The 17,309-nt window shown below is 41.2% G+C and overlaps 1 protein-coding gene across 5 annotated transcripts in view; it reads right to left on the reverse strand.

Moving 5' to 3' along the window:
* CC2D2A (coiled-coil and C2 domain containing 2A) overlaps positions 1–17,309 on the reverse strand; it is a 136,520-nt gene that overhangs the window by 51,184 nt on the left and 68,027 nt on the right. For all 5 annotated transcript variants that reach the window (XM_038533339.1, XM_038533337.1, XM_038533335.1 and 2 more), the window contains 3 exons: positions 17,053–17,230; positions 2,771–2,927; positions 200–347 (listed from right to left, as the gene is read on the reverse strand). In XM_038533339.1, the coding sequence (XP_038389267.1) occupies positions 200–347; positions 2,771–2,927; positions 17,053–17,230 (483 nt within the window). The remainder of the gene's footprint in view (positions 1–199; positions 348–2,770; positions 2,928–17,052; positions 17,231–17,309) is intronic.

The raw sequence follows: 17,309 nt of genomic DNA on the forward strand, positions 1-17,309 counted from the left end.
TGTTTCTGACACTGCTAAACATCTAATACTTATTAGGCTATTCATATATTTAATTCTTACCTCAAGAAAATTAAAAAAGCCCTGGAAATACTGGCACATGAGAATAAAAGGAAGGAATGTGATATTGCAAGCTTCTTCCTCCCATATCATTAATACAAATGCTGACATTACTCATAGGATTGTTATAGACACACATTACCTTCTAAATCCGATGTTCTGCTGTGACAGTGGAGGAATTAAAGGTATCCCATTTTCTCCAATGGCCCATGCCACACTGTTGGAGACTTTCCCCGATGTCATTAGAATCAATTGATTACTACCGTCAGCTTCAAATGAGAAGGGCACTCCTAGAGAAACACCAGATTACACAGATGTTGTTTAGAAAAAGGGAGTAAGCCCAGTTCTGGTAAGAAGGCAGACAGTAGACAAATGGAACAGAGTGGAAAGGGCTGGCAGGATGCAACACATAATTCAGGTTAGCATCACTGAACTTCTTCAGGCAATGATGCTCAGAATTGGCCTCTTAGTTCTGTCTCTGACAGCAGAGTGTAGACCATATAATGAATGAGACACTTTGCAGTGGGATCATCTGTGTGCATATTCTGGTTCTGCCACTTAACAGCTGTGTGACCATAAACGGATTGATTAACTTCTCCAAGCCTTCATTTCTTTATGTGTAAAGTAGGGGTAATAATAGTACCTCCTCGAAAAGATTACTATGAAGACATTCATTGATTCACTCATTCAACAGATGCATGTTGGAGCTCCTCCTTCCTACCAGGCACTATTCTAGACTGCAGATACCAGTAAAGGAGCAAAACTGATGAGAATCCCTGTTCTCAAGTTTAAGTTCCAGCCAAGGAGACAGGAAATAAGGAAGAGAAATAAGAGGAATGTGTGGTCCGTTAGAGAGTGATAAATGTGAAAGAGAAACCATAAATTAGGGAATGTAGATGGAATATGTGTGCTTTGGGGGGATGTGGTGGCAGAGGAGCCTCCATGAGAAGGGACTCATGGATAAAGGCCTGAAGAAAATGAGGAAGTGAGACATGCAGATATGTGGGGAGAAAGCATTTTTGGCAGAAGGAACAAGTCCAAGTGGCTGAGGGTGGAAGCACGCCCAAGTGAGGTCATACTTGCAGAGCACTTAGTGCCTGGAAGACAGTGGCTACTTGACAAGCCTTAGCTACTGTTATTAAACTACTGTGACAACAGTAAGTCTCACTTACTTATTTGGCCTCTACTGGTTGGAAATTAATGATAAAAAGTCTCAGGACTGTTTGTTTAATCAACTAAAGGAAGAAAGGATTTCAAGCACTAAATATAGCCACTGCATGCCCTGGAGTTCCAGTTCATATCCATAGCACAAAACAGTACCACTATTAGGCTGTTATAATGTCTTTTTATTTTTCAAAGATCTTTCTTTCAAATTGAACGTATGCTTTAATCTTCAAAATCACCCTAAAAGACACTAAAGGAATTAAAGGAATCTTTAGATTCAGATGATATTCAATAGATTACATAATTATTAGAGTCCTATAGATTATATAATTACTAGAAACCTACAGCATATCAATGTGAAAGTCAGAACTGAAGCCTAGGTCTCCAGACCTTTCAGTTGGTGAATGGATTTGAACCTTAAAGAATTCTTGCAGATACATTTCCAGATACGAGCTCACAATAAAAAAATCACTAGACATGTAGAAACAAGCCACTATGAATATGAGGGAACAGAACCGGACCAATAAACAGATATATATTAAAATAATCAAGTACAGAACATTAAAAATATGCATAATGTCTTTTTAACAATAAATGAAATATGAATGGATAAAAGAAATGAAATGATCGAGAGTTGGAAGAAAGGACAAATGTTATCAGAACTGACCAAGCAGATTGAAAATGAAATAAATAGAATTCCTAGAGGTGAAAAATAAAATAATTAAAGAAAAGCCTCAATGATGAATTTTGATGATTAGACGCAATCAAAGACTGAATTCATGACTTGGAAGACAGATTTAACGAAGTTTTATAGAATACAGTAGTGAGGGCAGCCCCGGTGGCTCAGGGGTTTAGTGCCGCCTTCAGCCTGGGGCGTGAGCCTGGAGACCTGGGATCGAGTCCCACGTCGGGCTCCCTGCATGGAGCCTGCTTCTCCCTCTGCCTGTGTCTCTGCCTCTCTCCCTCTCTCTCTCTCTCTCTCTTTCTCTCTCTCTCTCTCATGAATAAATTAATAAAATCTTTAAAAAAAAAAAAAGAATACAGTAGTGAAAGAAAAAGATAGCAAGTATATTACAGAGATTAAGAAACATGGTGGACAAAGAAGGGCCATCATATATCTAATCACAATTATAGGGGATAAGAGAGAGAATATTAATTAATAACCTCCCTATTATAATTATTTAAGATTTTTCACAATTTTCAGCCCTATGAATATCATGATGTACATTTTTTATGCACAAAGCTTTGTACTCATTTCAAATTATTTTCTTAGAAAAGATTCTTAGAAGAAAAATTAAGGTGTCAAGGCATTTTAAAGGTCTTTATTCGAATTCTCAAACTGCTTTATACTTGCCTAGTTATATGAATTTACTGGCCATGAACAATATATAAAAATGACTTTGCAAAAAATTATATAAATCATTTTAATTTGAATTTCTGAAAGCAATTTTAGAATTACCTGGTTGTTTGAAAATGAAAAAAAAAAAAAAGCTATGTTCAAAACTGACAGTAAAATTATGAGCCACTAATAATAATTAGCTTTTTGTACCACTTCCAACTCCTTCGTGGTCCAGTGTTACATGCTGGTTACTGCTAAATTCCACTTCTTCAATAGGAGCCCTTCCAGTGACAACGGTAGTTTCAGGAATAGGCAGAAACACTTCTGCTAGCAAAGTCGTACCACTGTGTCCAACTGTTTCATATACCTGAAATTGAGGAAGAAAAACAGTCAAATAAAAATAGCAAGAGTGTGCTCACTCCTGGATATTTAATCCATTTATCTATGTTGATCACTGTCTAGCTCAGAGTGGAAAAGTTGAGTTGTGTTATTATGGTTCCCATGGAGACTAAATTACACCCAATTTGTGGCTAAGCTGTTGACATCCTGTCTTCTTGTCTACTCTCCTGGGATAGAGAGATTAAGCAAAGTAGCAGGCTACCACACCAGTTTTTCCATTTCAAATCGATACACAGGTTATCTGGAGAATGGGCTTCCTCTTTTTTCCTGGTTCATGTTATTTCAGAAAGAAATGCCATCAGGTGGAATGGGTGAGATAAAATGGGCATGCCACTAGATGATTTATTATTTACATCAACTGCAAAGTCAAGAGGAAAAGTATTATACCTAGAAGTACTCTAGAGTATCAGGTTCAAATCTACTATTTAGTAAATCTTTCAAATTCTTTCCTTCAAGAGCTCATTTAATTTGTCAGCTGCTGAAACCCTACAAGTTCCTTCACGGACCTTCTCCTAAGAAGGAGCCAACTAGGCTAACTGTAGCTCTAATTACTGTGGCATGTCTCATTATAATGCTGTCACTATGAAATGAAGGATCCATTGCCAAGGCAACCACAGATTATGAATATACAATGCAGCTTCAATAGGACTCTTTGCTTCATTGGATCAAATTTCTCTTGCATCCTTGGATCATTTCACTTTTGTGGCAAGAAGATAGTAAAATATTCCACAGTTCTGCTGGCTTCTTTCCTGTGTTTTATTCTTTCCCTCCAAGAGGTCTCTGGCTGGTACACATTTTTCTAAAATGCTCCTTTCATTTTTACTAATTAAATCTTCATATTTTCTTCTTGTGCAATAGAGCCCCCCCCCACTGATTAATACTTTCCACTTACAAACTGAAATGCACAAAGATGACCCTACAGATCCTCCTCACCCCCTATTCTCCCTTACAGGGTATATGATATGAATTCTTTTCCAAGGATGAGGATGATTTTGTGCGAGGCTGCCATTCTGGCCTCATCATCTCCCTGGTATCCACCAGCTTGCATTTGACAGATGGCTGACTGAACTTGGTGGGGCTACTGCGGCAAAGACAAAGACATAACAACTGAACTCAGGACCCTAGACAGTATCACTGTGAGCTATTCTAACAGGCTGTGTGCACCGAGAGACCTGTGATTGTCAGGGCCTGCCTGTGCTGAGGGGCCAAGTCTACCTAATTCAGGGCTCAGTGGGAAGCCCATGAATAAATCAAATTCTCCATCTTTCTCAGTAAATAGGTAATATTTTTGTCTCTATTAAAAACTATCTTTTATGGAAAATGTCAAATATATAATCCTAGAAGAATAATATAGTATGAACCCCTCACCTGGCTTCAAATACCATTAGCTTATGGCCAATCAGATTTCCTTTCTATTCTCAGGCTTTCCCCTCTCCACCAATATTTGGAACCCAGACATCACTTCATCTGTAAATATTTCAATATGCATTTCTAAAAGATAAGGATATAAGAAAGCACAGTTATAATATTATTATCATAGTAATTCCTTCATGATGTTAAATATCAGTAAGTTTCAAATTTCCTTCAGGGTCCAAAAAATTACTATAAAACCTTGTTTGAATCAGTATCAAAATATATTCTGTACAATGAGACTGACTGATAAGTTTACTCAAGCCTCTGTTAATTTGTAGGGAATACCCATCCCTTTCTATAATTTTTAAATTTTTAAATTTCTCTTTATTTTTATTGGTTAGAGCTCTAATGGAAAAAGGAGTGCCACTTATTGCTTGCCCCAAACTCCCATCAGAGCCTGTGGGTTGTAACTTTACAGAACTTAAAGAACATTGAGCAGATTATTTTGTCTTGCAACGAAGACCTTGGTTGACCTGTTACATTATGGACTCACTAGCATGAAGTTTTAGCCTGAGAAAATGATATAGTTCCTTTTCTTTTTCAAATTTTTTATTTTTTGCCTACGTCTTAATTGAGACATCCATTTATATGCAGCCCAGTACAGGCTTTGGTCTGGTATTTTGTCTAATCTTTCACATATTCCTATAAAGGATGGTTTCTGGTGAAGACTAAGCAAGATAATAGACCCAAAAATTCTCGATGATGGATTTGAGGATCCAAGAGGAGAAACTCCCCCAGCCACCCATTTGGGGTGGGATTTGAATCCACAACTATTTCACTTTGAAAAAAGCTGGGATTTGAATCCACAAGTATTTCATTTTGAAACTCATACTTTTTTTTTTTTTTGCTATGTCTTCCTTATGGGCCAGGGACAATCAGAAATGCAATCAAAGAATGAAGAATTCTTTTAAAGTAATAGCATGATCCAGAACATATAATTAGTTTAGACAAACTGGTGAGAAATAAGGATTGAAAGAATATTTAAAATCTGAATGAAATAAACAACAAAACATGGAAATACTATAAATACAATGTCTAGGGGCACCTGGGTGGCTCAGTTGGTTAAGCATCTGACTCTTGATCTCAGGTCTTGATCTCAGGGTTATGGGTTCAAGCCCTGTGTTGGGCTCTATGCTGGGCATGGAGCCTACTTTAAAAACAAACAAGCAAAAAATAATCCCCAATGTCTGTAACCAAAACTTAAAGGATCACCTCAGCATATGCAACTGTGATCGAAAGACTACGAGCTATTCCTGTCTCAGACTTCTTAGTTGCTCAGAATTCTCAAGAGGGTTGCTATCTCAGCAAGGCAGGTGTGGCCTGCTCACTTCAGTGCAGGTGCTTTAACTCACTGTAAGGTGCCCAGGTGTACTGGGCACCAAGTGAGGCACCTGTCCTATACCCATGTATGTGCCATCACTATATCCCATGCTCTCCCTAAAGAAATACTTATCCACTCTATCAAAATTCCTTATTTATGCATCATCTGTCTCATTGGACATGGGGATTCCTGAGGATAGGGGTCTTGTTTGATTTCCCTTTGAATGCCCAGTACCTGCCATTTGGGAATTAATGTATTTAGAAGGGAGCATGCTAACTCTGAATAGAAGTAAGGCATTATTATTATTATTATTATTATTATTATTATTATTATTATATTTTTGCTAAGTAAACTCTACTTCCAACATAGGGCTCAAACTCATGACCCTGAGATCAAGAGTCTCATGCTCCACTGACTGCTTAAGCCAGCCAGACACTCCTAGAAGTGAGGCATTAAATGATAAATCCACTGAATGGAATGGTTTTCTTCTCTGAACAGCTGGTAGATCTGGTGTAGTATGGCTCTCAGATGTTCTCTCTTTTTTTTTTTTTTTGAGATTTTATTTATTTATTTGACACAAAGAGACAGCACAGACAGGGGGAGCAGCAGGTAGAGGGAGAGGGAGGAGGAAGCTCCCTACTGAGCAAGGATCCCGATGTGGGTCTTGATCCCAGGACCCTGGGATCATGACCTGAGCCAAAGGCAGATGCTTAACAGATTGGGCCACCCAGGTGCCCCTCATTGTCTTATTTTCCTTCCTACCTATAACTCCTCTTGAAGCCTGCAGAGGGCAGTGTGGCGGACAGGACAGGGCAGTCTTGTGTTCAGCAGATCTGAATCCTGACATTGACACTTAGTAGCCATATGACCTTGGGCATAACATTCCACGATTTTTGCTTTCATTGTAAAATGAAGATGTTATTTAAAGCTCTGCAGGAAGGCAGTGGTAAAGCTTTGGGACATGGATCAAAAGTCTTCCTCCCTTATGAGTTCAATAAATGTTTATTCTTCTTCCTCTGGGCATACATTTGAGAATAAGTACCTGCATTGTTATAGTACTATGTGGCTCACAAAGCTCTTTCATAAACATAATTACACTTCCCAAATATCTTGTTAAATATTGCTGGTCAACTGATTTTAGTAAACTTTATGAAATAAGAATCTCTTTTTTAAAAATTAAATTTGTAAGATCTGTTTTCTCAAGACACTAATTTTTTTCAAAGAAGACGTTAAGTTGCTGAGGGTTTATAGGAATTTTATGGCATATTCCATATTTGTAATGAAATCATCTATATTTCTGAGTCCCCAAAGACAAGGAGGTAAAAAAATGAACTACATTAAGCCTTAAAAGTGTGCTTTTAAAAAATCAGGAGTTAATGAAGTCCTGATATCACTTCAAGTGAAGGGAATAGAAAGCATACCAATAGTCAGAAAATACCATTTATGAGGGTAAAATGTTTCAGAAATTGACATGAATGCTGTATTTAACATTTCATTAAACCTTGTGTCCCTGACCTCGTGACTCTCTTACCTCCTACTACTTCAGAATTCCAAAATTCTCCAAACTCAATGCAATTAAATAAGTGTGTGAAGCATATTTAAAAATAAGAACAAATCCAAACATTTTTCACATACTTTGCGTCTCTTTCTATAACATAAAAACTTAGTGTTTGCTTACTCAGCTGTATAAGATAAGATTTCTAAATTACATGGCTCCAACGGCTTTACAAAAACATCTTTGTTGGACTTTCATAATTCATCAAATACTTCATTATGAAAGGACCATAAGAGCTGCTTCTAAGCTTTTCTTTCTTTCTTTTAAAGATTTTATTTATTTATTTAAGAGAAACGAGAGACAGAGCATGAGCAGAGAGGAAGGGGCAAAGGGAGAGGGAGAAGCGGACTTCCCACTGAGCAGGGAGCCCAGACATGTGGCTTGATCACAGGACCCTGAGATCATGACCTGAGCCAAACAATTAACTGACTGAGCTATCCAGGCACCCCACTTCTAAGCTTTTCTGTTTGGGTTCTTATTCCCTATAGGTGTGCTTAGTAAGGATCCATAAGACATGCAGTTATTGTAGAAGGGGCATTTCTGGTGGATGTCAATGGAAGGGTCCTCGTTCCCAGTCTCTGGAAACACCTTCCTGTTTAATGTCAGGAGAGGAACTAAATGGGAACTCTTGGGGCTGAGTCTGTAGGACAGAGGAAGTTATGACTCAAGGGGAGTGGAGGGTTTGTTAATTGAGACTCCTGTCTCAAAAGATACTTCTCAACTTTTTTTAATACGGAAAAATGGATTCCATCTGTCAAAGTAAAAAAGAAATCCAGAATTTTCCCACACTTTTCACCCTGCTCTTTCAAGGTGACAGCAATTCTTTTTAAAGCTAGGGTGCAACGCTGTTTTAAAAAAATCAGAAATTGGGCATCTTGGTTTGGGGTTTGTAAACAGCTTTCTGTATAATTAAATTTAGTTTTTGGTTTTCTTTTCTAAGTCAGGGGTTGTCAAACTCAGCACTTTTGACATTTTGGGTCGGACGATTCTCCATTGTGGTGCGCTGTCCTGTACACTGTAGGATGCCTAGCCACATCACTGGCCTCAACCCATTAGCAGAGGTACCAGCTCCCCATTTGTTAGAATTAAAATGTCTTCAGACACTGCCACATATCCCCTGGTTGCAAAATTACCTCTGCTTGAGAAGCACTGCTCTGAGTAAGAAGGGTGCTCCTCTGTGTGTTTGAAGGTGGAATGCTAGTGGAGAAACAAGACAGGAAATATAATTGATTTACACTCAACTGTTCTAAAATGTTTCTGTTGTTGCAGCAGTAAATTCAGAATAGCAATTAGATCCATGGCTACCAATTTGAGATTATTGGTAAAAAAAAATTATTATTGGGGCGCCTGGGTAACTCAGTCGGTTAAACATCTGACTCTTGATTTTGGCTCAGGTCATGATCTCATGGCCTTGAGATCGAACCCTGTGTGGGGCTTCACGCTGAGCATGGATTCTGCTTGAGATGCTCTCTCTCCCTCACCCCCTGCCCCTCTCCTTGCTTGTGCATGCTCTCTCTCTCTCTCTCTCTCAAATAAATAAATCTAAAAAAAATTTATTATTGAACTTTGATTAACATACTATGCTATATTAGTTTCAGGTGGGTGTACAACACAGTGCTCCAACGGTTCTATACATTGTGCAATGCTCACCACAATAGGTGTAGTCATTATCTGTCACCATGCAACGTTATTCTAGTATTATTGACTATGCTGTATTTTTCATTTCTGTGACTTACTTCTTTTATAACTGGAAGATTTTACCTCTTAATGCCCTCCACCTATTTTTTTATTTCCTCACCCTCCTCCCTCTGGCAACCACTAATTTGTTCTCTGTATTTAAGAGTTTGTTTCTGTTTTTGTTTTGTTTTGTTTTGTTTATATATTTGTCTAACTTGGGGTGATTTATGCAATTATTACTACTCTATTTGGAATATTGTTTGCTTTAACTCAACCATCTGGGGTAGGTGGACCTCCTAGCAGTATTTAGAACCTTAGAAATGTAGGGACATTAAGAGAGATAAAAAACAATATTCCCCTGTGAAGCAGAATTTATGTTGCATGGTTTTAAATCATGATTCTCTGCTTTTAAAACAGAAGAGAACAAAGCAGAACACTCCATGTCTTGCACCTGGTAATGCTGGGTCCAGTACAGGTGGCTGTTCTTTAAGCTTGGCTGCTCGTGACATTCTCATCTCATGGTCCCCATTTCCCTCAGGATTGAATCAAACCCTTCTGAGTCTTGTGCCCACATATTCTCTTCCTTTGCTGAAAAGGTGGAGGGCACCTGAGGTGGACCCCCTCCCAGCCCTGTCCTCTACACCATCCCCTGTGACATCATGCCTGACCCAGAGGAACCTCCCGTCATGTCTTGACCCCACCCCTCCCAATACCCTGTGGGGTCTGGTCCCTCTCCCCACCGCTTTCCTTTTTATTTTCAAAGTCACCAATCTTTTCTGTACTGGTTGCTTTTCTCACAGCTAACAAACATGCTCAAATCAACTACACCCAAAGTAAACCACAATCCCTGACAAAACCCTGATCCATTTCCCTTCTTGCCTTCTCTGCCAAGCCTCTGGGAGAGGAGCCTTCTCTTGGCATCTTCCTTTTTTCTCCTACCATCTCACTGGACCTCAGTCACGAGGTCTTCCTGTCATTTTCCTGTTTTCCCTCATCTTTGCATGATGTTTATGCAGTAAGATGCCTGTTGGATCTAAGGTACAGACTATGAGTGGGTGCAGCATGATGAGGTGGATATGAGAGCGTGTTCTGTGGGCTGGGGGCTGGTTCTGCTACCTTCTGGCTGTGGGACGTTAGGGTAGGTACTTAAGTTCTCAGCATTTTAGTGTAACAGGGACAATGATACAGCTACCATGGGACTACCGTAAGGATGCAATGAGGTTTCTTTTGTTGTTTTTTGTTTAAAGATTTTATTTGGCAGAGAGAGAGAGAGAGAGAGGGAGAGAGAGAGAGAGAGCACAAGCAGGGGGAGCAGCAGTCAGAGGGAGAGGGAAAAGCAGACTCCCTGCTGAGCAGGAAGCCCGATGTAGGGCTCAATCCCAGGACCCCAGGATCATGACCTGAGCTGAAGGCAGAGCTTAACTGACTGAGCCACCCAGGCACCCCATAGAATGAGTTTATACACAAAATATGGTGCCTGGCATATTGCAATTGCTCAGGAACTGTTATACAAGACATTACTAAATATCTACACAATTCAGTGTGCTGTGATGCCTGAAGTTGTATTCTAAGACTTCTCCCATAGTAATTGCTCTCAAAGTGTGGAGATATGTCAAGTTTTAGGCTTTGCTCTTCTTTATCATTATACCCAGTTAACATGGTGAAATGAGAGTGAAATTTAGAGTCAGGCAGGACTGGGTTTGAATTCTCTGCGTCTTGACCTGCTTGATGTTGTAAGGTTACTCGGTATCTCTGAAGTGTCACTGGGAGAATAAAAGTATCTGCGTTTTTTTTTGTTTTTTTTTGTTTTTTTTTTTTTTTAAGGATAACATCAGACAGTGTATGTGAAGAATTTGGTCTTGTGGTTGGATAAGCAATAAGTGTTATTTCCTATGCCATTTTCACAGGCCCCTGTCCCATTCAAGCCTGCATCTTCTTACATGTAGGTGACCTCACCTGGACCCCTGCAACCCATCCTCCCACTGCATCCACTGGCCTTTTACCTATTCTAGGCTCCTCTGCTCTGCACTCTGTTGGGCTTCCTGGTATCTGCTCACCTCGGCTTTTGGGGTCAGTTTTCAACAGTCTGACTCAGCATCATGCAATTGAGTTCATAGGGAAGATATATGTGTAAAAACTATGTTTTTGTCTAATGTCCACAAAGGACCAGTAGCAGTCACAAAAGTGAGCTGGCCAAGGGCTAATTAAGACACTTCTCCAAATACAATTGTTTCTCCCACTCCAATAACACAGTTCTGTGGATGAGAGGGAGAAATCAGGAGAGGATGTAGGAATGAACTTGAGTCATCACCAACTAGGTTCAAAAGGTGGATTTCCTATTATCAGTCCCCATACTAGGAATATGAAAGATTGACAGGATTGACTCATAAGGAAAAATAATAATGCGACAAAATATAAGTGCCACCCAGCAGTACCATGTGATTGCTGTCAATTTGGGAAGTCAGGAAGACGAATGACTGATGCAGATGTGAATGATAAAGAAATAAAGGTAATCATCACAAAACTATTTTCTTCTTTCTTTCTTCCTTTCTTTTTTCTTTTTTTTTTTTAAAGATTTTATTTAGGGGATCCCTGGGTGGCACAGCGGTTTAGCGCCTGCCTTTGGCCCAGGGCGCGATCCTGGAGACCCGGGATCGAGTCCCACGTCGGGCTCCCGGTGCATGGAGCCTGCTTCTCCCTCTGCCTATGTCTCTGCCTCTCTCTCTCTCTCTCACTCTCTCTCTCTCTCTATGTGACTATCAAAAATAAATAAAAATTAAAAAAAAAGATTTTATTTATTTATTTGAGAGAGAGAGAGCATGCACAAGGGAGAGGGAGAAGCAGACCCCCCACTAAGCAGGGGAGCACAATGAGGGGCTTGATCCCAAGACCCCAGGATCATGACCTGAGCCGAAGGCAGATGCTTAACTGACTGAGCCCCCCAGGTGCCCCTTTTTCTCTTTCTCTCTTTCTCTCTCTCTCTTTCTTCCTCTCTCTCTCTCTTTTTCTTTGGGAAAGGGAGAGAAGGAATCCTAAGTAGCTCCATGCCCTTTGTAAACCCTGACACAGGGCTTAATCTCATGACCCTGAGATCATGACCTTAGATCACACTGACTCAGTCGCTTCACCCACTGAGCCACCCAGGTGCCCCCAAACGATTTTTTTTTCTAAATCAAACTTCATTCTTCTGAAAGGCCAAGCATTTGTTTTGGAAAGACCTCAAAAGTGGGGATTTTTAGGACCTTTCTGGAGGGACTCTGGGCCCGCTTGTACTCCCATGTCCCGAGAAGTCTTCCCCTCCCCTTGGAGCCCGCCGTGATTCAACTCCTTTGTACTGTCACAGGTCCAGCCCTCATGATGGGATTGGATTAGTCCTTCCTTTCAAGGTTGCAGTGCTGTTCTAATTAATTCCTTCTGCCTGTTTCTAGGGCTGGGCCCCATCCTATCCTGCTGGCTTTTCGTGCCAGCTCTGGCCTTATCTCCTGCTTCCTAGGATGACCCTGGCATTCCTTTCTCAAGCCTTGCTTCAGGCTTAGGGTTCAAAACATGCAAGGAATCAAACCCCACAGTCAATGCTCAATACTGTTTCTATCAAGGGTCCCTGACATCCGTACAAAGCCAAGTACTGTTTCTCTCTAGCTCTCTCCTCATCTCCCAGCAGAATTTAAGTCTCCCGGAGGCAGCGCTATGGGAACTCCTCCCACCTGGGACTTCCAGTTCTCCACCACATGCCTGGCTCAGGATCAGACACTCATTGGCTCTTAAGCAGCAGACATTCATGGCTTGGCTGTTGGGTCACCAACTGATGCATTTTCATTTTGAGAATCTCAGAACTTTTTGTGAAGCACGCTGGGCTCTGAAGTTGGGGATTTGATAACACTGGCATAAACAGATGCATTTAAGACAATTTTTCTCACCCTCTTAAAGCTGCCAGTAATTTTGAAACTTTCCTAATCTCACACTTGCAATTATGCAGCGAATTCCCAAATGGCAGTTCTATTCCTAGAGAGTTGAAATATGATAGCCCTTAAATTAATTTCATCTGTAATCACTACTCAATCATAAAAATTAGGCCACTGAGCCATTATGATATGTGATTTGATCCGTTATCAAATCTCTATAGATAGCTTAAGAACTTAGCCAAGGGTCTTTTAGTTTGTAATATTTAAAAGGTTACATGATTCAGTTCTCAGGGCCACGCTAATTGCCTATGAATATATTCTTGGTATTCTAGGATAACTGTTTGCTTGTTTATTTAAAAAAATCCATTTCATAATATTTTAGAGAATTACTTTTTTCACATTACTTAAAAAATGTGTTTTGATTGCAACATCTGAGCAAGCTAATCTCTAAGACAGCAAATAGGAGAGAGGCTAAGAGGCTTCCCTTCTGTTTCAGAATATATGCGAAATAAAATATTGGTGCTCATGGAAAGTGGAGGGTGTCTTTCCTTCCATGGAAATTCAGAAAATGTAGGACTGCCCAGCAGAGAAGCTCTCAGAGATGGCCAAGGAATGTGAGCCCTCAGGGGCACCTGCTAGGAGGGGAGGGGCTTCTCTCCTGCTCTGTGCTCTTCTCCGTGGAGTGTTGGGGAGGAGGACCAGGGCTGCCTCTCCTTTCCACTGGGTGTGGTATCCCATGTTATCATCTGCTTCTCTCCCTCACTTCACTCTGCCCATCTTTCTGCTTTTCCCCCTTAATCTGGTTCTCCTTGGGGGCACCAGGGTGGCTCAGTAGTTGAATGTCTGCCTTAGGTTCAGGTCATGATCCTGAGGTCGGGGGATCGAGTCCCGCATGGGGTTCCCTGCAGGGAGCCTGCTTCTCTCTCTGCCTATGTCTCTGTCTCTCTCATGAATAAATAAATAAAAATCTTAAAAAAATAAACTGTCACTTAAGCACATGCATTCAGAGCCAGGGCAGGAGAGTTCATGTGGGAAGTGACAAAGATGTGGGAGCCAGTGGATTTCAAGCCTTACCCCAAAGGCATTCAGATTTTAAACCATCCAAAGCCCCTGGCCATCCAAACAGAAGGGCACTGCACCCCCCCCAACCCCCCCACCCCCCCGCTGCTCGCTCAAGGAATCCCTGGACAGAAAGGACTCTCTTAATTAATCAGGTCTTAGTAGGACAGAGAGTACTAGATTTTTAAATTTCAGCATATCTGAAATGAGAGTGTGTCTTTTGATCCGTGGTGCATGGTAGCCAAGTGATGCAAATAATGGTATGTCTCATAGGGAGTGGTGATGTGAAACCCAGTGGCTTGGATCCCAGAGTCCCTCAGACACAGCTTTGCTAAGAGAACAGAGGAAGAGGAGCCCTCTGTGTGGTCCAGGCGGTCAGAAGGGGACCCGGAGGAGATCCAAGGGAGCGGGTGGCTCCAGCTCACCTCCCAGCACAGAGTAGGAGGGGACTCTGGGTGCCTCTGAAGGCTCACCTTCTGGCAGCATTGCCCTACTTCACCCTCTGTAGCCATACAGTGTTGTAAACCTAGGGGGAAGCAAGTAGAAACTTAAAGATAATTTTCCCACCTATGATCTTCAGAAAGGGAATTTTCAGGCTTTAAGAAATCTTAGTTTTTCACCAAACCTCCGAATTCAATCCCCTTTCAAATACCATTTTTTTATGTTAACAAAATGTCTTCACTTTCTCCTCCCACCCATAGTGAACTTTCAGGTTAGCAGCAAAATAAGTCCTATTTTTTTCAAGTTCCAGAATGCATAGGTATTTTCTTAAAAATTAGAGTTTTAAAGAATTATAGGGGTTACTGGGCCATGTCAACTCTAAAATTGAAAAAAATACTTTTTCAATTGGGTAGATGTCAGTGCTGTTATCAGAATGGCAGAGAATCTGGATTGAGTCTTGATATGTGGTGCCATGTAAGTGAGGATCACGCCCTCTGCCCTTGCCAACCACCAGGTCACGGATGAAGAGGTACATGATAAAATTGCCACAACCTCTGGGACAATCCCCATCTGAGGTGGTTGACCTTGGGTGCTCAGGGCTGATCCTCTCAGGGTCCCCATCCCATTGCTTGGAAACCCTACCCTCATTCTGAGCATTTCCACTATGCTTCCTTCCCATTTCAAAAGGACAACCTATCTTAGCTGTCCCAAACTTTCTCTACTGTTTTTTTTAAAGATCCTCCTTATTTTTTATATTCATATATTTTTTAGAGAGAAAGAGAGAAAGAAAGAGAGAGAGAGAGAGAGAGAGAGAGAGAGAGATTGCAAATGTGGAGGGGAGAGGCAGAGGAAGAGGGAGACAATCTTATGTAGATTCTGCTCTGAGTGCTGAACCCAATACTGGGCTCAATCTCATTCCTCTGAGATCATGACCTGAGCCAAAATCAAGAGTCAGACTCTTAAATGACTAAGCCCCCCAGGCTCCATCCTTTACTAGTTTTAATAGGCTTTTAACTACTGAGATCTAGGTAGTGGTTGATGTTCAGAATGTCAAAGAACATTCATGGTCAAGTACTAATCAATCAGAAAAGATGTCAGTCATATAGGAGAACAAGGTCCTGGAGACATAGCCTTGTTCACACAACCTTTAATTGATCCATTGTGGGAAGGTCCAGGGGATCTTGGAAGGGGGGTCTAGTGGCCAGAGTGGGATTTAAGGAATCCAGTACATAGGTATTTAAATATTATAATAATGATAAAGCTATAATCGTACCTCCAGATAATGTCAATTACAACCAATAGGTAGTGGCTGTCTGGAGTGTTGAGAAGGATTCTGAAGCTATATCCAGGCTCAGTGGGGGAAAAATACATGACCAAGTTGTCATTTCTTGCAAGGGTGGTAGATGGGAATGAAAAATTCTGCATAAATGGTGGATGAGGACTAGTGATTTCTAAGTGGGTGGTGGATAGCAAGCAAAGGCATTTGTGCCAGATATTTGCGACCCTAGTTACCAGGCCTATTACTATCATGAAAGAGAATTCTGTTAGCATCATGGGAGAGGATTCGCCATTAGAAGAGCAAGCTTGAACACTGTAGTGGATTAAATAATATCCTCTAAAAATTGCTGTCTACCTGGAACCACGGAATGTGACCTTATTTGGAAATAGGGTCTTTATAGATAACTAGTTAAACATCCAGATGAGCCCACACTGGATTGTGGTTGGCCTAAGTCTAGTGAGAATGTCCTCTAAGAGACAAAAAAGGACACTTAGAGACAGAGAGATAGCCACACGAAGATGGAAGCAGATTGGAGTGGCACTATAAGCCAAGGGACTCCAAGGGCCATCAGAAGCAGAAGACGCAAAAAAAGATTCTCCTCTAGAGTTTTTTGGGGGCATGGCCCTACTGACACCTAGATTTCAGACCTCAGGGCCTCCAGAGCTGTGAAAGAATTAGTATCTATTGTTTTAAGCTACCAAGTTTGTACAGCTTAATTGGGGAGGCCTAGGAAACTAAAACAGGGACAAATAATATATTGCTTATGATGGGATTTGGATTAGCAGTGATATTTCTTTTGGGGAGACCCTATAATCTGTAGCCACCTCATCATAGCCACCTGTGATTATGGTGGTATTGATTTCTGAGGTATATCATTCTGGGATCCAGGTAGACAGTGATATTGATGTACTCCTCCAGTGAAAGAGCCAGGAACCCCCCACGTCTCATCCCCCTTCCCCATCTCCAGGCACGCACAGGAGCACTGTGGCCAGCATTTTCAGGAGGTGAAGGAAACAGATCTTCTTCTGACAAGACCATAAGGACAGATGTGGCTAAGAAGAGGCTGACGTTCTGTTCACATTGAAAATCTATCAGGACACCAGCCTAGCCAATGGATGATTTAAAACCATTTCATATTTGAGTCTAGGTGGCTCAGTCAGTTGAGTGCCCAACTCTTGGTTTTGGCTCAGGTCATGATCTCAGGGTCTTGAGATTGAGCCCCACATTGGGCTCCCTGCTCAGTGAAGAGTCTGCTTCTCCCTCTCCCTAGCTCTCTGCCCCTCCTCTCTGCTCCTGTGGGCACGTGCACAGACACATGCGTGCGCATACACACACACACACAAACACGCACACTCTTTTTCTCTCAAATAAATAAATTTTAAAACCATTTTATGCCGGTGATCACCAAAAAATGCTTGGGACAATGAGTATAATTAAAATGCGTACCTGTAATGTTAAACTCTCTGGCCAGTTGAATATTTGCAAATTGAAAATCTGTCCAAAGTGAACTCGGAAGTCTGCCCCTAGTGGCCGACTGTCGGTCCTGGACACTTCCTTGTCATTGAAGATCACCTTTAGATATACTGAGCGCTTCTTGACATCCTCCCTTCGTAAGACCTCCACCCTGCAAGGTGAGACCCATCAGAGATTGGGTTAGTGATTTACTAGGCAAACTGGAGCTGCTGACAAACAGGCACTGAACA

Source organism: Canis lupus, chromosome 3 (genome assembly GCF_011100685.1).
Source record: "Canis lupus familiaris isolate Mischka breed German Shepherd chromosome 3, alternate assembly UU_Cfam_GSD_1.0, whole genome shotgun sequence".
NCBI lineage: Eukaryota > Metazoa > Chordata > Mammalia > Carnivora > Canidae > Canis > Canis lupus.